The sequence below is a fragment of the Taudactylus pleione genome, unplaced genomic scaffold (assembly GCF_031769625.1).
Source record: "Taudactylus pleione unplaced genomic scaffold, aTauple2 ptg000848l, whole genome shotgun sequence".
Classification (NCBI taxonomy): Eukaryota; Metazoa; Chordata; class Amphibia; order Anura; family Myobatrachidae; genus Taudactylus; species Taudactylus pleione.
In genome coordinates this window covers 2509067-2534632 of record NW_028285250.1, presented here as the reverse complement: position 1 = coordinate 2534632, position 25566 = coordinate 2509067, and the positions used below count along the sequence as shown (strand labels likewise).

Here is a 25566-nt window from a genome sequence, read left to right as displayed (position 1 = left end):
GCCCCCGGATGGACACAGCAGCCCCTGGATGGGCACAGCCAGTGGCGGAACTCTCGGAGACAATGGAGTAATTCGCCGCCAGGCGTCAGCCCTGAAGGGGGCACCTGGCTCCATTGTCCCCGGGAGCTGCATGGAGAAGGAGCGCCGCTGATCGGCGCTCCACCTCCATTGGCGTAACTACGGAGGGTGCAAGGGGTGCGGTCGCATCCCCTGCACCCTCCATTTGCCGGGCGCCCGCTGAGTGTGTTACCAGCGGGCGCCCGGCTCCTATTCTCCTGGCGGTAGCCGGAGGACGGAGCTCCCTCGGTCTTCCGGGTCCCGCAGTGTACTATGGGAGTGACGTCATAACGTCACTCCCATAGTGCCGAGGAGCGGACGCCGGGGATGGAGCTCAGGAGTGAGCTCCGTCTTCCGGGTCCCGCAGTGCACTATGGGAGTGGCGTAATGACATCACTCCCATAGTGCCGAGGAGCGGACGCCGGGGATGGACGGCAACAGCACTGGAGCGGGGATAAAGGTAAGTGTTTGTTTTTTTTATGTGTGCGCGCGTGGTTGGGGCCATCACTACTGGGGGCAACTACAGGGGCCTACTACTGGGGGCAACTACAGGGGCTCACTACTGGGGGCAACTACTGGGGGCAACTACAGGGGCTCACTACTGGGGGCAACTACAGGGGCCTACTACTGGGGGCAACTACAGGGGCTCAATACTGGGGGCAACTACAGGGGCCTACTACTGGGGGCAACTACAGGGGCTCACTACTGGGGGTAACTACAGGGGCCTACTACTCTGGGCAACTACAGAGGCTCACTACTGGGGGCAACTACAGGGGCCTCACTACTGGGGGCAACTACAGGGGCCTACTACTGGGGGCAACTACAGGGGTTCACTACTGGGGGCAACTACAGGGGCCTCGCTACTGGGGGCAACTACAGGGGACTCACTACTGGGGGCAACTACAAGGTGCCTCACTACTGGGGGTAACTACCTGGGGCTCACTACTGGATGTACTGCATAGGGGGACCATTACTGGGGAGCACTACATAGGCGGACCACTACTGGGGGCATTATATAAAAGGAACTGCATAAGGGGGGCGGCGGCAGCTGGGGCTGGCATAGGTGCTGGGGGGTGGTACATTTTAGTTTGGGGGGGGCATCAACATTTATCTTGCCTCCGGGCACCTGGGATGAAGTTACGCCACTGGGCACAGCAGACCCTGGATAGACACAGAAGCCCATGCCCCTGGATGGACACAGAAACCCCTGGATGGACACAGCAACCCCTGCCCTAGATGGACACAACAGCCCCTGCCCTGGTTGGACACAGCAGCCCCTGGATGGACACAGCAGCCCCTGGATATACACAGCAGCCCCTCTTGGATGAAGCACAGCCCTGACAGCCCGAGACTCAGCAAGCAAATGGCGCCGATCACCTTGGGGAGGGACTTTTATGCAATCCAAAACCCGTGAGAATCCGACAGCGGGTTGATGATGTTTTGCCTCGCTTTGAGATCCGAGTCAGGCGCAAAAAACCCGAGCCGGACTCGGATCCCGCACATCTCTAGTTAAAATCGACCTTTAGTATATTTACCCCCTAGATTTAACCCTAACTAGGCCCAATAAATTCAGCTCTACACTGAAGTCACACATCATGTAGCATATACATAGGCCGCATAGATTGATAGATAGATAAATAGATAGATAGATAGATAGATAGATAGATAGATAGATAGATAGATAGATAGATATGAGATAGATAGATTGATAGATAGATAGATAGATAGATAGATATGAGATAGATAGATAGATAAATAGATAGATACATAGATAGATATGAGATAGATAGATATGAGATAGATAGATAGATAGATAGATAGATAGATATGAGATAGATAGATAGATAGATAGATAGATAGATAGATAGATAGATACATAGATACATAGATACATAGATAGATATGAGATAGATACATAGATAGATACATAGATAGATAGATAGATATGAGATAGATAGATAGATAGATAGATAGATAGATAGATAGATAGATAGATAGATAGATAGATAGTGATTGTCTCTCATAACAGCTGATTGCAAGGGGAATCCCCCAAAAATTCAGATCTATTAATTTGTAAATGACGTTATTGATTGCAATTTTTTTCTTTTCTTTAATAAAAAAACAGAAGTGCTAAACAAAAATAGCTTAATAATTTTGTGCATATGGTGTCTGCATAGTGTAATAATAACACTGACCTGGTGTCTGAAATATGAATTTTCCCTTTGTTTAGTACACAGAACAAGGGCACTGTGTTGCTTTGGGTTACAGCTACAAAGCGTTTTTTTCTCAGTATGAACTGCAAAAGCATTTTACTATTACTAAACAGCAGACTATTACAGTATCACCTATTATAACAGAGGGTAAAGTCACTATAGACCAGTCTCTGAGCAGAGATTGAGAAAACTTACACGTACTGTATGTATTTATTTATAAAGTACAAGCATGATTTGCAGCACTGTGCAAGTAGAGAAAGTGCAAATATATTCCAATCATAATTATGAATGTGCAACAAAAGGTATTGCTGTAACTGTGCTTAGGAGCTTACATTCATGAAGCTTACCACAGTTAGACTTTTGCAGCTTCTAACCCACATTTCCTTATGTTATAGATTAAAACTGAAGATTTCAGCGAGACTCTGCAGTCTGGAATACCTCATCGGCCATGTCATCTGCCCCAAGGGTCTCTAATGAGTGGAGGGCAAATGCCTGGGGTAAGACATTCTTGTATAGATAATCATTATATAATATGACGCAGCACTGGATCATCTGCGTGAACATCGGTCATCTGAGTAACCCTCAGCAATGGGTCCAGGGGGGCTCACACCGCACACACCCTGCACCCCAGCCCGGCGACAGGGGCGGACTAGGGACACAACCGTACCGGGCCCCGAGATTCTAGGCTCAGAGACAAACCAAGATGTAACTGATGCCTGTTTTGCATGTATGGGCCCCGTTACACTGCCGCGGGTCATAACAGAGCAGGAGGTGGCGGTCCGACCCTTCTCCTCCCCTTCCCTCCAGTCTCCTCCCCTTCTTTCCCTTCCCATCTCCTCCTCTCCCCTTCGGGCCTCTTACCTTCTCCTCTGTGACGCCGGTGTTGCCAGGGGCCTGACATCACAATCTAGTGACCGGCCCCAGCGCAAAATGCTGTTGAAAGGAGCCTGTGTTCCTAGGTTCACCATCCTGGCTAGATGAGACCTACAGTCAGTCATGCGAGTCCTGCGTCCTCCGTTACTCACAGGACTCTGGCTTTGCCTTGTCCTGCTGTGTCGGCCTGGGGAAGATGCCTGCTTGGTGACAGGTCAGTTCTTTCCTGATATATATATATATATATATATATATCTTCCTCTCCCTGTTTTTCACCCTCATCCTCTATCTGTTACCCTCTCCCTGTCACCTTCTGCTTTTTATATATATATTTGTCTCTCACTCTCCCTCTCCCTCTATCTCTCCCTCTATCTCTCCCTCTTCCTCTCCCTCTTCCTCTCCCTCTCCCTCTCCCTCTATCTCTCCCTCTATCTCTCCCTCTCTCGCTCTCTCTCTCTCTCTCCCTGTTTTTCATCCTCTTCCTCTACCTGTTACCCTCTCCCTGTCACCTTCTGGGCTTTATATATATATTTTTTTCTCTCTCTCTCGCTCTCTCTCTCTTTCTCTCCCTCTCTCTCTCCCTCTCCCTCTGTTTTTCACCCTCTCCCTCTACCTGTCACCCTCTCCCTGTCACCAGAGCCAGCCCTAGGCATAGACAAACTAAGCAAATGCCTAGGGCATTTGGAATGCCTAAGGGCACCCAAGCCTATCTAGGGCCAGCAGCGCTTTGGGGCATGAACAGCAGGGGCAACAGTTGTTGGCTGGGCAGAGACCTTGTAAAGCTGGGTACACACTGAGCGATGTGTACCCAGCCTGATATGTCAGCACGACGGGCCTGGTTACACATCTGAACAAGGTAATGAATGACGGAATAATACCTTGTTCCGTACTTCATTATCTGCAAGTGGGAGCGCGCATATTGGCCGTACACACTGAGCGATGCGTGCCAGTGAACATGATGCACGCTGATTCGTTGGCACTTTGGGGTCTTTATACTATGCTTTGGATGGAGATAAAGTGAACGTAGATAAAGTACCAGCCAATCAGCTCCTAACTGCCATGTCACAGGAGCTGATTGGTTGGTACTTTATCTATCTCCACTTTATCTCTCTCCAAGATTTGATACATCTCCCCCCATTTTAACACCCCCATGTGGAGCGACAGCTGCTGACATAAAGGAGAAGCAGCCAGTAGCTTCATACATAGCTCTTTGTCTGCTGCTGTTCCCATGTCAGAGCTGGGAACATGGCACTTGGCTATAATGGCGCTTGGCAGAGGCTCATACTGGACTATAGAAACCGGTAAGTGTAAGAATAGCTACTACCCCGGTTCACCTAAAACTTGATATATACTATAAGTTATAGTTCTACATATAACATAACAGATACCTATGTTATATCCTTGTAAGTTCTACTTTCTACTCACATATTCTGCGACTTTGTTTTGACCCTATATAAGTATATGTTACATTACTATCAACATTTATCCTTGTGTAATATGTGATTATACCTAGGAATCACCACAGTAATAATCCCTACAGTACGTCTCATCTAGCACACATGAAACACACTAATTTTTCTATTCCACATTTTCATTTGTATTTAATTATGTGTTATTATATTTGTATAGGCAGATTGCCTGACAGTACTTCCTTTAGTTTGTTTTCATTACTTATTCTTATCCTGGATGTGGATATTTATTGAAGATGAATATTTAAAATCCAATATAGATGCATTGTGATCATTTCCAGTGACCATATATTGACGGACAGTTGTAGGTTTTAATTACTTTCTTCCTTATTTGAATTCCCAGACTCCTCTTCCCCCACCACAACCATGACACTCGTGATCAAGCCCTGGAACTTTAGTTAGCGTCACTCATTCTGATTGGATTTAGTTAAAGCTGTTGCATATGATGGTGGATCAAACGACAGGGGGGGGGGGGCACCAATATGGCATCTGATGCAGTCATAGAAAATAGATTTTGCTATTCTGTACATGCAGGACTGTAACTGGTGATGTGAAACTGTTGCCATTGTTCAGAGTGCAGGGCCCTGGGGGTGGCATCGTCGCTGCCTCACAGCACCTGGATTTGGCTTCCGAGGTGCCTGGAGTCCTTGAACACTTCGAGTATGTACCCTGCAGCCTGTAGAGTGCAATAAGGACGCCCGGGGCAGTGATCTACGTCCTAGTGCCGGTGGCCCCGCACCTTTGGCATGACATCACATGTTTGGGGCTGAGGGTGGCACAGAGCCCCGCTATGGCACTGTGCACATGTGCTATATCAGGGGTTGAACTATTAGCCCTGCAGTTGACTTTGAGCCGTAATTATGGGGCCCACAGCCGGTGGCATTATCAGCAGTACTAATATTAAGTCAGACTGACTCATTATATCACGCTGTGGCCAACTGCAGAATGTACGAAGAAGGAAGAAGTACTCTGGCTGGAGGAAAGTAGGGGATAGTTAGGAGCTGATTGGTTGGTACTTTATCTCTCCACTTTATCTCTCCCCAAGGCTTAGTACATCTACCCTTTGGGTGCGGATTAACAGATAGACAGTAAAAAGGTAGACAATGTCTAGATAGACACCAGATGTTAGACAGTCAGTAGGTCGACTGTGACAAAAGATCGACAGGTACAAATGGTTGACAGTGTCAAAAGGTTGACATGAAAATGGACGACACATGATTATTTGTTTTTTTGTCCTAACCTTCACCCTTACATTATCCCTCCCCTTAAAAATCCTTAAAAAAAAAAAGTCGACCATTTTTTCGTGTCGACCATTTTTGTGTCAACCTTTTGACACTGTCAACCTTTTGTCCCAGTCGACCTATTGACTGTCTAACATCTGGTGTCTATCTAGACATTGTGCCTAAACCTAACCCTAAAACAAACAAAAAAATTAACGAGTCGACCATTTTTGTGTCGAACTTTTTTTATTGTCGACCATTTGTACATGTCGACCTTATTATATGTCGACCTTTAGTGTGTCGACCTTTTGTCCCGTCGACCTATTGACTGTCTAACATCTGGTGTCTATGTAGACATTGTCGACCTTTTTACTGTTTATCTATAGTCTGTCACCCCTGCCCTTTAGGTGCAAATGTATCAAACCTTCTAAAGAATGGAGAATTGAACAAGCTTATTTGTATTATATTAGAAGGTAGCTGATAAAATGCCAGATAGAAGCTGTTTGGTTGCTACGGGAACTGTGCTCTTTAAAAGGATTGATACATCTCCCCTTAAGACTTGGAAGCAATATTATTAAGATCACAATGCAGAGGCCTCCTTCTGTTATTGAAAATAAAAAAACCACTGCTCATATAACAGATAAAAAGAAATAAAAGAAAATGATGTAAAAAAAAATCTGTCAGTGAGGCAGTGATATGAGGTAGTCTGTGGGTTTACTGGTGGCTTGTATTGTTAGTGGTGCATATATACGTTTTGTAGAAATGAGACACCAAATTATAAAACTAAATGATGCTGATAGTGTCTGGTATTTTTATCGTCCTATAGGATATGTCATCTCTACATTCTCTCCAGCAACTAGTCCTGGTTCCCAGTCACTTGCAGTCTGCTTCCCAGTTCCTGCTCTCTCAGTCACAACCGGTCCAGCAAGGTAATATACAAGACTGGTTCTTCTTGGTGTACTATTTACTATCATTTCTTTCCTTGAATAATTATATTTGCTCTTTCCAGAGCCATAACTAGACTTTTTGGTGCCCTGTGCCAGAGCAGGCATTGGCGCCCCCCAACCCCATTTTTTAATTAGGGCCAGGGAAGAGATAGGGGAGGCCAGGAGATGCTGGGGATGAAATAAGAGGAAGCTACAAGTGACAATTATAATAAACAGAAAAACTGACAGGCCCAAAAAGCGCCCCCTGATCTGCGGTGCCCTGTGCCATGGCACTGGTCACACCACCCTAGTTACGGCTCTTTCTATACTGTGTGTTTTTAGATTTGCCAAGACACACAAAAAAAATGGAATTTACAGAAAAAAACACTGAAACTTATAGCTTTTGATACAAGAAATGTCATCTACAGTATAGGGCTCAATCCTATTAGGTGCTAGTTGGGTCCTGAGAGCCGTTCTCACAGTGCGAATTACAGGACTGGCAGTAAGTGAGCGTTTGGGGGTGTTGACGAAGGGTGGTCAGCAAAACGCAGACATGCCTGTCCGTTTGAACGCCGTTACAGGAGCGGGCATAAATTAGCCACTCCGACGGCATACGCAGATTGTGTAGTCACTGCGCAAGGTCAGATCTGTTGTAATTGCACGTGATGGGACGATGTTATTGATGTTTAAGAAGGTTTGCAAGGTATTACGGATGTGAGATAGCAGTATTGGAAGGCAGTGGATGTTTCTGTGCTGGCAGAGCGATGGCATTGCGATAGTATTTATTAGCGTATTTTCTCAGCAGATCTGTGAGCGATTACGGAGCTGCGATTGCAGTACCAACCCTTAATTAATCAGGCCCTACATTTGCAATCCAATTCCAAACTCGCTTTGATTTTCCAGAGGAAGTATATGTTTAATTTGTGCACACCTCCCTGAGCAGATGAAAAGGTAGGGACACAGGGCCTAAATCACTATGGATCGCTATTGCGATCGCAGTTGCGATTACGCACGCAGGTCTGTTGCAAAATATGCTAATGACTGCAATCGCAAAGCTATTATAGAGACACCGAAAGCCAGCACAGAGACGCCCACACACGCACATCCGTAATACATTGCAATCCTGTCTATACATCGGGAACATCGAGTAACATCGGCCCCTCACGCACAATTACAACTCGTCTGACCTTACTCAGAAATCGCTAACCTCGTCAAACGCAGTGATTACTCAGGCTGCGTATGCCATCGCAGTGGCTAATTTATGCACGCCCCTGTAATAGCATTCAAACGGCCAGGCACACCTGCTTTTCACTGATCCCCCTCCCCCCCCCCACGTCAACAAACACAAACGCTCACTTTCTGTCAATCACTCTGTGATGGGTCTGCGATGGGTCTGCATAGTACTCGCAGTGCCATCGCAGTGGTGCCTTCACGCACACGCACTGCGATGCATGCGCATGCGAGTACACAACAATCGGCCGTCTGTGCGCGTAATCACAATAGCGATCCGTAATGAATCAGGCCCACAGTGCAGAACCTCTGGCACACCCTTTCCAATGAATAACCATACACCTGGATGGGTGTAAATAACAATTTGCCCAATAACAACATGTCAGTTTTCTGGGGAATTTCTTTAAAAAGCTCAATAATCAGTTAAATAATGTAGGACAGGTATGTGGAGGTGTAAATGATGTGGGGACAGGTATGTGGAGGTGTAAATGATGTGGGACAGGTATGTGGAGGTGTAATGATGTGGGACAGGTATGTTGATGTGTAAATAATGTGGGACAGATATGTGGAGGTGTAAATTATGTGGGACAGGTATGTGGAGGTGTAAATGATGTGGGACAGGTATGTTGAGGTGTAAATAATGTAGGACAGGTATGTGGAGGTGAAAATGATGTGGGTACAGGTATGTGGAGGTGTAAAAGATGTGGGGCAGGTATGTGGAGGTGTAAATGATGTAGGACAGGTATGTGGAGGTGTAAATGATGTAGGACAGGTATGTGGAGGTGTAAGTGATGTGGGACAAGTAGGTGGAGATGGAAATGATGTGGGACAGGTATGTGGAGGTGTAAATGATGTGGGACAGGTATGTGTAGTTGTAAATGATGTGGGACAGGTATGTGGAGGTGTAAATGATGTGGGACAGGTATGTGGAGGTATAAATGATGTGGGACAGGTATGTGGAGTTGTAAATTATGTGGGACAGGTATGTGGAGGAGTAAATGATGTAGGGCAGGTATGTGGAGGTGTAAGTGATGTGGCACAGGTAGGTGGAGATGTAAATGATGTAGGGCAGGTATGTGGAGGTGTAAATGTGGGACAGGTATGTGGATGTGTAAATGATGTAGGACAAGTATGTGGAGTTGTAAATTATGTGGGACAGGTATGTGGAGGAGTAAATGATGTAGGGCAGGTATGTGGAGGTGTAAGTGATGTGGGACAAGTAGGTGGAGGTGTAAATGATGTGGGACAGGTATGTGGAGGTGTAAATGATGTGGGACAGGTATGTGTAGGTGTAAATGATCTGGGACAGGTATGTGGAGGTGTAAATGATGTGGGACAGGTATGTGGAGTTGTAAATTATGTGGGACAGGTATGTGGAGGAGTAAATGATGTAGGGCAGGTATGTGGAGGTGTAAGTAATGTGGCACAGGTAGGTGGAGATGTAAATGATGTAGGGCAGGTAGGTGGAGGTGTAAATGTGGGACAGGTATGTGGAGGTGTAAATGATGTGGGACAAGTAGGTGGATGTGTAAATGATGTAGGACAGGTATGTGGAGGTGTAAATGATGTGGGACAGGTATGTGGAGGTGTAAATGACGTAGGACAGGTATGTGGAGGTGTAAATGATGTGAGACAGGTATGTGGAGGTGTAAATGATGTGGGACAGGTATCTGGAGGTGTTAGTGAAGTGGGACAGGTATGTGGAGGTGTAAATTATGTGGTACAGGTATGTGGAGGTGTAAATGATGTGGACAGGTATGTGGAGGTGTAAATGATGTGGACAGGTATGTGGAGGTGTAAATGATGTGGGACAGGTATGTGGAGGTTTAAATGATGTGGGACAGGTAAGTGGAGGTGTAAATGATGTGGGACAGGTATGTGGAGGTGTAAATGATGTGGGGCAGGTATGTGGAGGTGTAAATGATGTGGACAGGTATGAGGAGGTGTAAATGAAGTGGACAGGTATGTGGAGGTGTAAAGATGTGGGACAGGTATGTGGAGGTGTAAATGATGTGGGACAGGTATGTGGAGGTGTAAATGATGTGGAGAGGTATGTGGAGGTGTAAATGATGTGGGACAGGTATGTGGAGGTGTAAATGATGTTGACAGGTATGTGGAGGTGTTTTATTGCTTGGAGGGGGGTTTTGAACTTGCAGATCAGAGGTAAAAGTATTTATTTCAACTTTTTACAAACTTGAATAAAACACTGCAAAATTACTATACATAAATTTTTTCTGTGCTCCAAAATCTGGAACGACTTTAATTAGAAGAAAAACATTTGCTTGCTATCAATTTCCAACCATTAAAGTGCAGCCATTATAAGGACATCCAGCGCTCTCCTTATTGCCTCTATCAGCCTTCTATATGGTCCTGCTACAGTACCTCATTTGTCACTTTTTTGGGGTCCAGGATGGTTTCCCCACTTTTTCATGCACTTCTCCCAGGTTAAATTCTGTAGAAAAGTCGCACACCCTCGCTGCGACTGCCACAAATTGCCATTTCTTGTTGGATCTCACATGTCTTGGATGTGCGCATTCGGGCAATGTATGTGAGTTTCATAAAACAAATTTGCATGAACAAACTTGTACCTAATATCATTGAGCCTCTAGTGTTTCATAGTGTACATCACATCCATCACAGTCCAATAAAAGGCTAAGCCTCCATTAGTAACCTAATAATATTAAGGAAAATGCTAAATTATCAGCCATACAAATGCCTTGGGTTTTATTAAGTCCTATGTGGTTTTTGTATTTATCATAAATAAATAATGGGCAGTATTAGAATAACATTTTTATTACTGTTTTTATGGTAGATGGTTAAAAGTTGATTATTTGATAATAGAACATGATCCAAGAAAACACCCAGTTAAGAATAATCTGTGATTGACAGAAAGTAACAAAGTGCACATTTTATAATACGGTTGCGTAAACAATGTACACACTCTCATTAAATATTTATTTAAACTATACAAACATTTCCAAGAATATGTTTATTTTTTGTTTCATCAAGGAAGCACAATGTGGTAGGGAAGACGCATGTCAGTTCCCAGTCACTATTTAAACATTAAACTAAAAAAAAGGGTGACAATAATTTAAGAAAATCTAAACTGTAATCTCAGAAAACTGCAGTAATTATAAATTATTGTACATTTGTGGAATAATAGAACGATATGTAATAAAAAAAAGAAGACATATGCAATTTAGTATTTTTATTGTAGTAAACAGGACAATTAGCATAAGGTACTCAAACGAAAGAAAAAGTCTCGAGTAAATCAGCAGCTAAATTATTGTACCATCTGAAAGAATTCTGCAGTAAAATATTAAACTGATTAAACACTAGGGGGAGCTCTGCTTTCAATGATGCTAGAGTAAATTCCTCACTAAAAAACTCATCCACCAGTAAATTGTATATATGTATAGTGTATGTATTTATGTGATTTGATACAAACTGCCACAGATAAACAACAAATAAAAAAAATAACACAAACAAAAGTATAATATAATGATAAAGAGCTCACCACTATAACAATGTATAATCGCATCCTAAATTATTGTCCAAAATATATTCTATTCTATTTTTATACCTGTTTATTTTATTTAAATCTTGCAATCTATTACTGTGTGTCTGTTTTTCTTTTCATCTGAAGCATTTGGATTACTTCATGTCATATTAAACACCCCTTAATAAATTCTGTTGTTTTATTTTTTTAACCATAAGTCACGCACTAGGCAACACTTGTGTATATTGTAACCCTACATTTTAAGGTAGATTTTGTCAGGATAACAGTAAATTTGATTAAAGACATTTGAGATAAGTGTGGGCGAACCGAAAACCGCCCGGGCAGGCATTTGCTTTGGGACAACCCATCTTAGTGGTCACACAATAGATTACGTATGGGTGAGTGTGAGTTATTATTATATTGACGACATTCATTATGTCGATAATAATGTCAAATGGTTCTGCATGTCAACGTTTATAATGTCAACATGTGGACATATTCAAAATGTTGATATTGTGCATGTATGTCTACATTACGAACATATCGGCATTAGGGTTAGGGTCGGGCTGCGGTTAAGGTTACTGTAGATAATGTAGTCAACATTCTCACCATCGACATGCATAATGTCAACACGTTGAACATAGTATACGTCGGCATGTCAAGTATTGACTTTTAGACCCTGACGACATTTGCAGTGTCGACATTCAGACCATGACGATATTCTCATGCTGACATTAGTTGTGACAGTCTATTGACTTAATTTGGTTTGGACCACAACGCCTGTTCTGCTCATGGATCTGAGCAATTATCCTTCAGTGGTCAGGATACTAACTGATAAAGGTGACACTGTTACTGACTAAATATTATTCTGTTGAGCAAATGAAAGCACATAAAAGAGATAATCTAATGTAGTAACTGGCCCTGTAGCCTAAGCTTCTGATTGGGGGAGTTGGAGAGACAGATTGCACAAGCATTTAATTTATGGTCTATTTCATTCGTATAATAAAAGAAATATGTTTCCATGATTTGGAGATTTATGAGGATTACGTCTGTCAGTGGTGCTGGTGCTGCACTAACTTGTCTCGTCATGTGATGTCTGTAATACTTTCTATTCTTCATCTAAGCATTGTCATTCTTAGGCTTATATACTAACCTCCGGGTATTCCACATCCTTGAGTGACGTCAGCCATGTGGAATGTACTGGGTAAGACTGTACGCTGAGCTATGATAAAGTGACTTCCCTTCACTCTTCTAGGTCTTCTGCAACCAAATCTCATTGCTCTGCCTCATCAGCAGGGTGGAGCTCAGTCAGCAATGGGACTGGCTTCCCAGGTAAGAAATCACACAACTATTCCATGCTACGGAATGAGTGTGTTAGTAGAAGACAGTGACTATATCTCATCAGGAGCACTAGTCACATCTAGGGCCTGATTCAGAGGTGGACGCATTGGCGATGTCGCTCGCAGTTGGGCGATGTTGAAGTCTGCGCATGTGTCCGAGTCAAACTGCACATGCGATGGGTACCACAGGGGAACGCAGAATGAATTTGGACAGAAGAGATATGGATCTCAGTGGGTATTCGTGGGAGGTAACAGGTGGGTGGCTAGGCAGACGAGACCGCACTGGGGCGAGTCACTGGCAGTGACTAGGTCCAAAGACACAGTAGCGCTGACACTAGGCACCATGTTCAGACAGAGAAACTGTGCCTACCATTAGCTCCGTTGCAAGTGGGCATTCAGTTCAGTATGATTATAATCAGCCATGACATTTGCATAAAGATGCCAGCAGCAGCCACCTCTGTATCAGCCCCCTAATACCATACAATAGATGTAGAAGAAGATTGGAGCTAGCAGTACACAAGCTATTTCACCTTTTTCTTTACACAGGCCGTGGGACGTCCCGGTCTCCCGGGTTCCTCTCTAGAAAGTCATCTGGAAATGGCACAACACATACATGGACCCAAACACTTAGCTGTGGCCCCGGATGAACCCAGTGATTTGGAAGAACTGGAAAAGTTTGCCAAAACATTCAAGCAGAGACGGATAAAGCTTGGATTTACCCAGGTGAGATGACATTCCTGCATCAACTGGCTGGTGTTCCAGACATATCAGGGGGGGGGGGGGAATTCAATCAGAAACAAGGGGATATAGTTCCAGGGATGAGCGTACGGAGCGACTCAATTGCCTCCACTGTATTCCTGCGACTAGTGGATTTAAGCTCACACTCCCCTGAGGTGCAAGCAGAAATCCATACTAGTGCCTCAGGACTGGTCGCGGTGTTGCCGTATGCTTTACCGGCGGGATGTAGTTGGTATCCTGGTGCACACAATGCCGGCAGTCGCAATACCTATGCTGGAATCCCAATAAGAGTCACAATCCCGGCTCGGCAATCCCAGCGGCTGCGATCCCAAAGGTAAGTAGTAGGGTTAGAGGTTAGGCACTAGGGGAATGGTTAGGATTAGGCTGCATGAGTGGAGGGTTAGGGTTAGGCTGCCGGAAAGGTGGGTTAGGGGAAGGTTTAGTTTATTTACCTGCAGGCGTTGGCATTTCAATTGACGGCATTCCGGCATCAATATTGCGCCCGCCGGCATTGTGTGCCCGGTGATCGCATACCCAACCCCACTTAAGTCGGAAAAAGTTGTTTACCGCGACTAAGCCCCGGGCATTAGTCATGGTAAACAGCATCTCCCGACTGAAGTGGGTTTACAATTGAATTGCTCTGGGCGCTCATCTTGGGAGCTACATTCCCTCACTGCTAACTGAATCTGAATTTAGTTGAAATTGTAACATATTGCAACACAGCCATGTTTTTATACCCTATACCGATAACCATTGGGTTGAACAAAGCAATACCTTTAATTTAGTAATTTGGTGTCTTTATTAATATTTGTCTGAATTTGGGTAGTTAGCTAGCTTTAGGGGTACACTGTAAAGTTTGTCCTATAGGGACTAATAGGATTGGAGAGAATATTGCGAAATAAATCTTTTGCGAAAAATAAAATGTATATTACTGGAGATAGCTAATTGATAAGCAACGTTGCGTTCATCCAGTGATCATGCTAATAGTTAATGGCACAGACATATCATTATTATTTTTACCAAACCAAAGGAATAACAATTACTAAGACAGTCACAGAGGATGTGAGGAAGAGTTAGAGTAGTGTTAAATTGGAGCCATTCTTGATGTACAGTAGGTTATAATACCAATGTATCTTTTTAATGGTAAAAACAGACTTTTTGCCCTCATTAAAAAAATAATAATAATAATGAAAAATACTTTTTTTTCGGATAAGTAATCCTAAAATATCCTATGTAATCCTACACTGACAAACATCATGGGAAATCAGTTGTGTACCTAGGATGTAAGAGTTCTGATGCTGAACATATATACTAGTTCTCCAAATAACATCCATAAACCGAAGTAATGCATATTACCAGCCATTAATGCTGGAACTATTGTACTTCAATGTTTCATTGCTAGATGCAGCGTCACGATGTCAAGTCAAGAAGGGGATGAAATTCTCTTTGCACAGTGAGCAGTCTTTAGTCTGTAATTGGACTCTAGGGGTAAACATATACAGCTCATTATCATGTCCGAATGATGATATTGTTCAGCACCAAAACGCTGATGTATAGTAAATTACTTTTGCATTGAACCCTGGAGGTGCAGCTTGCCTTTGTCATACACTTCTGCAGTGTTACCAGTCATATTTTATGCATTTATTTTCTACACATTTTTATTCCCAGATTTCAAATGGTGAATGTGCAAGACAATTTTAATAAGTAATTGTTTAGGTACAGGAATCCTGGTCCTTTCATCTTCATTACAGCTGTAAATCTGTTTTTTTGTTATACGTTACTGTAATTATTGACTAGAAAGTGAAAATATATAATAAAATACATATAACATTTCTCATTAATGTTCTCAAAAGGAAAGCCATAAGAATCCTACATCTAACTGATCTATTCTAGTTTTTCATTTGATTTATTAATACATTTATTCAACCCTACAAAACTATAAATGTTAATTTCCTTCCTTGTTACCTCTAGGCATGATTGAGCATGGTGTATTTTCTGGTGGGACTGTTGAAGACACTTCTGATGTACTATTCTCTTTCCATTTTGTTTTCATTTTTTTTACATATAGTTTCTATTTTGTTTTCTTTTTTTAACCTATAGTTTCTATTTTGTTTTCATTTTTTTACATATAGTTTCTATTTTGTTTTCATTTTTTTTACATATAGTTTATATTTTGTTTTCTTTTTTTTACATACAATCTTCTTGAATAAAAACTGCTTGCATTAGTCCTGCCAGATTAATAATTTTTTTTTTAAAAACCTTGATGATCCGGGTTATAGTTAAATTAATTGTGATTTACCTATGATCCAGATCATCTACTAAACTTTGGGAAAATGTATTTAAAAACTAGTTTTTCCCATCAGTTTTATATTGCCGCACATCTGTCAAGAGATGACAAAGAGCACAGCTGATTGGCTGTTCATCTATTACATATTATTAAATAATTTTGTTTTGTGAGCTCTGTTGAGCTGTCCATCATGTTAAGCATTTATCACACATCATTGTTTTTTTTTCTCCCAATGGATTACATTGGATCAAGACAAAAGGAAGAGTGTAGGTAAGTAATTGAGAAATAAATATAGAAAATAGAGGCGCTGATTGTCCAAACAAATTTATTTAAAACACAATTTTTAGATTGCAGCTATTAAAATATCATTGCCGGCCGGCACAAATCAGATCATATAATCCACATAAAATGACAAACATTATACAGTTACATAAATAATGCACATTTTATATTTTGAGTATAACACTAAGCCTCAATATATCATTTAATGAATCTCTGTTCATAAAACAGTTTAACAACACTATTGAAAACCTGATATCACTTATCAAACAGGTTCAGCCCTATATATGGCACTGGTGTTTTTTAGAATATAACTATATTATTGAGTATCACTTAGTAAATAGGCAGTTTGATCTCTACTTGGTATACTTTTTCATCAAGTTGTAATACTGACAGTAATGCATTTAATAGTAGAACTATTCAATTATGTATCCATTTGAAGAAATGCCTTTTCCCGTATGCCACAAACACTATTGCTCCGGCTGGTCAGTTCCTAATTCGGTTGTAACAAGAAATAGCAGAATTCCACAGTGTTACAGTTTAAATGTTATTTTGCAAGTTTGTAGCAAACAGTAGCAGAAAGATAATCCACAGTCCTGTATTTAGATGTTAATATGCATCCATATATAAGGTGATTTCCACATTTATCTATCAGCACTTATCTCCCAGTAATTCAGTCTTTTAACTGGAATGTACATAGAAAAAGACAATGATAAAGTTCCACTCTATTATATTCAATTGAGGTTAATCAGTATCCCAGCAACTTACTGCCCTTTAGTAATCTGTCCTCAGCATGTGGGTTCCAATGATCCAGTCCTCTATGTGTCTCTAAGTTATCGCAAATCCTTATCCTCCCAGCTGCTGGCAGTGTCCCCAGTATGCAGCTATATCCAGAGGGTCTCCTGACAGGTACAAACAGACCCCCACGATATAGGACAGTGTCCCGGCTCACGGCACTTGTGGTTTTGAGCTGGTATCCTTAACGCGTTTCCCCGCCTACTATCACGTCAGCGGCTTCCTCAGAAGGTATCAGCCTCTTTCCAATGCTGCCCTTTTAGCCTTCTCATTTATAGGACACACCTGACTAATACATTTCTAATCAATGTCTCTGTTTCTTTAGTGGACATACACATCATACATAGTGATTTTTATTCCCAAGGGATTATTTTCATATATATCTCCATCACAAACCTACATTCACATAGTTACTTTTAAAATATGTTTAGAAGCTATATGTTATATATATATATCAGTGTTTTATTTATTTTCTATTTTTATACACTGACCCTTTTTTCAAAGCTATACAGTCAGGCGCATAAATATTGGGACATTGACAGAATTTTCATATTTTGGCCTCTATTCACCACCACAATGGCTTTGAAATGAAACAAACAAGATGTGCTTTAACTGCAGACTTTCAGATTTAATTTGAGGGTAATTACATCCAAATCAGGTGAACGGTGTAGGAAATGGTTTCTATATGTGCCTCCCACTTTTTAAGAGGCCAAAAGTAATGGGACTATCAATTCAAAAGCTATTTCATGGACAGGTGTGGGCTATTCCCTCGTTATTTAATTATCAATTAAGCAGGTAAAAGGTCTGGAGTTGATTCTAGGAGTGACATTTGCATTTGGAATCAGTTGCTGTCGACTCTCAATATGAGATCCAAAGAGCTGTCACTATCAGTGAAGCAAGCCATCATTAGCCTGAAAAATCAAAACAAACCCATCAGAGAGATAGCAAAAACATTAGGTGTGGCCAAATCAACTGTTTGGAACATTCTTAAAAAGAAAGAACACAACGGAGAGCTCAGCAACACCAAAAGACCCGGAAGACCACGGAAAACAACTGTGGTGGATGACAGAAGAATTATTTCCCTGGTGAAGAAAAACCCCTTCACAACAGTTGGCCAAATCAAGAACACTCTAAAGGAGTTAGGTGCATATGTGTCAAAGTCAACAATCAAGAGAAGACTTCACAAGAGTGAATATAGAGGGTTCACCACAAGATGTAACCCATTGGTGATCCACAAAAACAGGAAGACCAGATTAGAGTTTGCCAAACAACATCTAAAAAAGCCATTACAGTTCTGGAACAACATCCTATGGACACATGAGACAAAGATCAACTTGTACCAGAGTGATGGGAAGAGAGAGTATGGAGAAGGAAAGGAACTGCTCATGATCCAAAACATACCACCTCATCAGTGAAGCATGGTGGTGGTAGTGTCATGGCGTGGGCATGTATGGCTGCCAATGGAACTGGTTCCCTTGTATTTATTGATGATGTGACTGCTGACAAAAGCAGCAGAATGAATTCTGAAGTGTTTCGGGAAATATTATATACTCATATTCAGTCAAATGCTTCAGAACTCATTGGACGGCGCTTCACAGTGCAGATGGACAATGACCCGAAGCATACTGCAAAAGCAACAAAAGAGTTTTTAAAGCTAAAAAGTGGAATGTTATGAAATGGCCAAGTCAATCCCCTGACCTGAATCCGATTGAGCATGCATTTCACTTGATGAAGACAAAACTGAAGGGAAAATGCCCCAAGAACAAGCAGGAATTGAAGACATTTGCAAGAGAGGCCTGGCAGAGCATCACCAGGGATGAAACCCAGCGTCTGGTGATGTCTATGCATTCCAGACTTCAGGCTGTTATTGCCTGCAAAGGATTTGCAACAAAGTATTAAAAAGTGAAAGTTAGATTTAGGATTGTTTAGTTTGTCCCATTACTTTTGGCCCCTTAAAAAGTGGGAGGCACATATAGAAACCGTTGTAATTCTTACACCGTTCACCTGATTTGGATGTAATTACCCTCAAATTAAATCTGAAAGTCTACAGTTAAAGCACATCTTGCTTGTTTAATTTCAAAGCCATTGTGGTGGTGAATAGAGGCCAAAATATGAAAATTCTGTGAATGTCCCAATATTTATGCACCTGACTGTATATATCCAATCTATTTATTCCACAAAAACATACACATATAAAATAACCGTATATAAAATTATTAGAATCTTTTATACTTTTTTGTACTGTCATCATCCAAATGCAATAAATATATTCAAGGTCAACATAGCATAAATCCTGCACATGTTTCTCTACATATATATATATATCTCACCCGCTTCCTTAAAGGTACAGTACATAATTTCCGGAGCTCAAATGGATATGTGCATATATTTCTACATTCATGTAACACACATATTCTCTATATATAGCACCATCTTCCTTAAAGGTACATTACACAATCTCCGGAATTTAGGTGAAAATATGTATACACATATTCATAGTACATAACAGCATAGGTTCCCTTATATATAACACACACGCAGCCCAATACATTTCCACTGTTGGTCTCTACTTCCACATCTCATATCAGATAACATAACTTATAATATTAATTGTTTCTAAATACTATGCCTATGCCTTTACCAGCTCTGTTCCATTTTATATATTATTTAGTTCAATTGTGTCATTAAGCCCATATGGTAGCATAGTATTTAGACAGTATATCCAATAGGCCTCCCTATGGCACAGCCTGCTAAATCTATCCCCCCCACGTATGGTAGATTTTATATGTTCAACCCCTTTAACTGAGACGTTAAGCATACAGACAGCTTAATAACATCGAATTCTATATGAAATTGGATGCCAATCCCTCCGCCCTGTTCCAGCAGAAATTGAAGGTCATGGTGGAGCTGGCGCTAGCCAAGGGTGCTAGAAACAAGGATATTGCTCACGTTTTATTTTATGCACACCCGGTTATTTCCACATTTTATTATTTACCTAAGATACACAAATCTCTCACGTCTCCACCGGGTAAACCTATTATTACGGGTATTGTGTCACTTGCAAATAATTTATACTTTTTTGTTGATTCACATTTACAAAATCACGTCAAAACACTTAAATCCTATGTACAGGACACAAAACACTTTTTAAATAAGATTGAACAGGTCAAACGACAAGAAGGATATTATTTGATTACATGCGATGTCGAATCCTTATATTCAAACATCCCACATGACCTGGGGGTTCAAACAGTGAATATTACCTGTTACAAGATATGAATATGTCGGATGCATTGAGGGATTTTGTGTTACGGTCAATCAAATTTATTTTACATCACAATCACTTTTATTTACAGACACAGGGGACTGCTATGGGGACCAGGTTTGCCCAGAGCTTCACCAACCTATACATGGGGAGATTTGGGAAGGAGCATGTGTGTGGGGTGGGGCTCAGGGGAGAACCTGGTCCTCTATGGCAGATTTATAGATGATTTGTGTTTTATTTGGAATGGGGATCTCACTTTGGTTATCGATTTCACAAATAGTTTAAATATTAATTCAAATGGTTTGAAATTTATGTGTAGACCAAAATAGATATCTCAATTATAAAAACTCGCATGCTAAAGGCTGGAAAGAAAACATTCCAGAAGGCCAACTTACTAGGATCAGGCAAAACTGCTCTAATGAAGAAGCACTTCAGAGACAATCACAATTATTGGTAGAGTAATTTACAGTACAGGGATATCCCAAAGACCAACTAGAGAAAACAATCATAGAGGTTAGTGGTATGGATAGGGGTCACTTATTAAAGAGGGAGAAGAGGGAAATTGAGGAAAAAGAAGATAGAACAGTAATATTTACTACCCAATATAATAGCTGTGCATATATGATAAAGAAAATCATATCCAAAAACTCCTCACGCGTTAAGGATACCAGCTGTGTATGTCCACTAAAGAAACAGATACATTGATAAGAAATGTATTAGACAGGTGTGTCCTATAAACGAGAAGGCTAAAAGGGCAGCATTGGAAAGAGGCTGATACCTTCTGAGGAAGCCGCTGACGTGATAGTAGGCGGGGAAACGCGTTAAGGATACCAGCTCAAAACCACAAGTGCCGTGAGCCGGGACACTGTCCTATATCGTGGGGGTCTGTTTGTACCTGTCAGGAGACCCTCTGGAGGAGGACTGGATGATTGGAACCCACATGCTGAGGACGGATTACTAAAGGGCAGTAAGTTGCTGGGATACTGATTAACCTCAATTGAATAGAGTGGAACTTTATCATTGTCTTTTTCTATGTATATTCCAGTTAAAAGACTGAATTACTGGGAGATATGTGCTGATAGATAAATGTGGAAATCGCCTGATATATGGATGCTTATTAACATCTAAATACAGGACTGTGGATTCTTTTCCTGCTACTGTTTGCTACAAACTTGCAAAATAACATTTAAACTGCAACACTGTGGAATTTTTTTCTGCTATTTCTTGTTACGACCGAATTAAGAACTGACCAGCTTGGGCAATAGTGTTTGTGGCATACAGGAAAAGGCATTTCTTCAAATGGATACATAATTGAATACTTCTGCTATTAAATGCATTACTGTCAGTATTACAACTTGATGAAAAAATATACCAAGTAGAGATCAAACTGCCTATTTTCTAAGTCATAGTCAATAATATAGTTATATTATACAGTTCTAAAAAACACCAGTGCCATATATAGGGCTGAACCTGTTTGATAAGTGATGTCAGGTTTTCAATAGTGTTGTTAAACTGTTTTATGAACAGAGATTAAATAAATGATATATTGAGGTTTAGTGTTATACTCAAAATATAAAATGTGCTTTATTTATGTAACCGTATAATGTTTGTAATTTTATGTGGATTATATGATCTGATTTGTGGCAGCCGGCAATGATATTTTAATAGCCACAATCTAAAAATTGTGTTTTAAATAAATTTGTTTGGACAATCAGCGCCTCTATTGTCTATATTTATTTGGTTCCTTTCTGGGGATTGGTAATTACCCCATTATAGAGGCTGCAGATTACCAAGGTAGATAATTAGTCCAACGCCAGCTGTTTACCTATTCTTGTTAAGTAATTGAGAATACTAGAACACTAACAGTACAGAAACATAGGAGCAATCAGTGCAACCAACAAAATAACAAAAAATTAAGACATTATTAATATTGTAAAAGAAAAAAGGTGGAAAAGAAAAAGAGATGGGTGTCCATGATAGTTGCAAAAGTATAGAGGACCATTATAACTATGAAAACAGTATGGGGACACTATAATTATTAATAATTTATAGGGGGATAATATTATTATATTTTTATAATAATGAGCCACACATTTTATTTTAATACAGTATTTTTTTTTACAAAGGCAAGATCATTTCAAACTAACTGTGGTTTCAGCTATTTAACCTCTCACACCACCATTATTATTAGCCTTTTTTATCAAGCAATTGTGCAAATTGCAGATTGACAAATTTAGCAATTTGCATTTTATAAAAAAATTATAATAAATAAAGAAAACTTGGGGCAGCAATTTTTAAAACAGCTCTTTGTAAAACAGTATTTTTTTCTGTGGCTTTTCCAGAAGTTTGGCCAAAAAAACCACTTACTTTTAAATGCAGGTAAAAAATAAATAATTGATTTAATTTATCATATTTGCTAAATGAATCCAAATCCAGGGAAATAGGGGTGATGGAAGCATCACTATTAGTATGAGGGAACTATTGTTCTAAAAAACACAGACAACGATACAAAGTCTGTGGTAGAGCTGGGGTAGATATGATATGCATATATATATATATATATATATATAATATATATATATATAAAAAGATTGCGGCAAATTAAAAAATATATTGTGCATATCTATATTCACCGTGGAACACTTATACAAATACAGCATTGGACCTACCTGATATTTTTTGGGTGTTTAGGGACTGATTCAAAGTGAATACAACACCTATCTGCATAGCGTGTCAAGTGTAAATTCACGCTATGCATACCTAGAACATGCATATGCTCCCATGCAGATTTGCATGATTTTGCCATTTACTGTATGTCTGGATCACACAGACCATGTACACAAGCGTATGTTAACACAATAGTTGTGACCAGATACTGACTGTGGGAAAGTTTCATATTTTCGCTTTAGAAAGAGTGTTATTTGCAGGTGGTCATGACCAGGTGTACTTAGCAGATAACGGTCGTAGCCGATAGAGAACCGCTTGTGATTGGTTATTAGTGAACACTCCAGTGACACTGATTGGTTCTATCTTCATTGTGCGGGCCTGAATTATCTAAGCATTTTTGAGAAGCATATTTTTATTGTGCACATAGAGAGTTGTTTATGCTGTATTACAGAATCTTTTGCAGTGCTCTTGATGCCTAACAGCAAATGTATTTGTTGCACCTAAAATGTTTTAAGTAGGACGTAAGTATCCAGTGTAAGTATCCTCTGCACCGCCCTGTGCCGGCCCCGCTCCCCCAAACACGTGATGTCATGATGTCACGCGGGGCAGAACTGGCAGCACCAGGAAGTAGAACACCATCCAGAACATCCTTAGGATGATCCAGGTGTCTCTATATACTGCAGGGTGAGCACCCAAAGCATCCGAAATTCTCTCTGCAGCAGCACTACAGCACCACTGGCTGCAGGATTTCGTTCCGGACGCCCTGCATGCCAAAGGCAGGTGCCATGAGGCAGTGACAGAGCTGCTCCAGGGCCCTGCACCCTGGGCAATGGCACTGCTCGCAAACCCCTACTTATGACCCTGTAAGTATATGTGACGTGTTCCTGGCATAAACCAGATGCCACTGTTGCCTACCACACTGTATCTTGAGCTCAGCATATGGGCAGAAATACACCAACTCTCCCCTAAGGAACCAATAAAGGCCAAATGAACAAGTAAAAGGTAATTTCTCACAAAATGCTGTATTCTGAGTGATACTTGTGCCAACCAGGTCCATCCTCTTTCTGCAGCTCCAGCAAGCTCAGCATTGACCTTGCTGACTGATGCCATTCCACTCTGCTGTAGGGGAGAGCGGAACTTCCCTGGCTTTATTTCTGAGGTCATGTGATCACTGTCGGCACAGCTGCAGGCTGTTCACATTGGGATTCCTTATTAAAGCACCACTGTCTGCAGTTGGCCTCCAGAGTATTAGGCTTACTACCTAGCTCCAACATCTTGTGATCACTGTTGTGTGTGCTCCTGTGTATGTCATGGCTAGTACATGACTCCTCCCTGCAATATCCCTGTGACTTACCCATGACCTCTCAGTGTTCTGACCTTGGCTTTGTACGTGACACCTCTCAGCATTATCCAAGTGACTTATGCGTGACCTCCCAGCATGCTGACCTTGGCTTTGTACGTGACTCTCCTTTGCCTAGTCCCTGTGGTCTATACAAGATCTCCACTGTATCAGATGCCGGCCTGCTGACCTCTCTTAGGGGAGATATATCAAACCGTAGAGACAGATAAAGAGGATAATTTGCCCATAGCAACCAATCAGCTTATACCTATCATTACAGAAGCTGTTTGGTTGTTATGGGCAACTTCTCCACTTTATCTCTCTCTATGGTTTGATACATCTTCCCCTAAGAGCTATCTGTCACCTAACTATCATGCTAGTAACCAGTACAAAGGGCCGTGATCTGCTTACTGGGCGCAGCAAAGCCCAAAGCTCCTTGCAGGGTCATCTGCCGAATACCAGCGGTGCATTAGACTCCGCACCCTTGATACTGAGAGTGGAAATACTGGCTGCTGGTTCTGGATACATCATTTCCTGTAGAACTGTGGAGGCAGGTGATCATTTCCTGTTGGACACTAAACGAACTGTAGCATATTACCAGTAGAAAAATGTAATGGGGAGGGGATGTCTAACTTTGCTGGGGGGTGAGGTTTATCTTTGGATCCTGTATTAATCTAGAGGACTATTACATACCTCAGAACTTAGTCCCGTTTTTCTGGGACTGTCCCGCTGTCCCACCCGCGGGTTGCAGTGTCCCACGGTGGGGGGAAGTTGGGAGAAGCATGCAGAGCATGCAGACAGCATCTATTCACAGTACAGGGGGAAGCGTGGGTGCAGCCCAGCATCTCGGAGATGCTGGGCACGCCCCTTAGTGATGTAAATGGGGGCGTGCCATTTGACCACGCCCCCTTTACCAACCGACCACGCCCCCTTTTTCGGGCACACACGCCTCCGGCTTGCGGAAGTCCCGAATGTCCTAGGCCAGAATAAGAGTTACATCATAACTGTATGTAATTTAGGAGGGAATTCAATTAGCTGTGGTAACCTGTTTTCCTGTGTAAAAGTGAATTTTAGGTGAAAATAAATGTTTTGCCCTATTCAATTAGCCGCCCAGTTAACGTGCGCTAATTCTGCATAGGGGTTAATGTCTCCTCTTTATCAGGACCCCCTCCTGAGCAGGTGAAAAATTTAGGAAAATCCCTATTTTAAGTTATAAATGTGGGGACTTGGATTAGAACCAATGGAACACCCTCCCTAATGATGAATTAGGCACTTAGAAGTTTTTAATTAGCTTAATTTGTCCAATAATATGTCATGTTTGGGGTGAAATTCTGCAAAGTGGGGGCTAAAAGATGTGGGACAGGTATTT

At 41.5% G+C, this 25566-nt stretch overlaps 1 protein-coding gene across 2 annotated transcripts in view; it reads left to right on the top strand.

The window, feature by feature from the left end:
- Nucleotides 1-25566, top strand: part of POU2F3 (POU class 2 homeobox 3) — a 129313-nt gene that overhangs the window by 85469 nt on the left and 18278 nt on the right. For both annotated transcript variants that reach the window (XM_088458716.1, XM_088458717.1), the window contains exons 4-7: nucleotides 2666-2767; nucleotides 6659-6761; nucleotides 12743-12819; nucleotides 13374-13550. In XM_088458716.1, the coding sequence (XP_088314842.1) occupies nucleotides 2666-2767; nucleotides 6659-6761; nucleotides 12743-12819; nucleotides 13374-13550 (459 nt within the window). The remainder of the gene's footprint in view (nucleotides 1-2665; nucleotides 2768-6658; nucleotides 6762-12742; nucleotides 12820-13373; nucleotides 13551-25566) is intronic.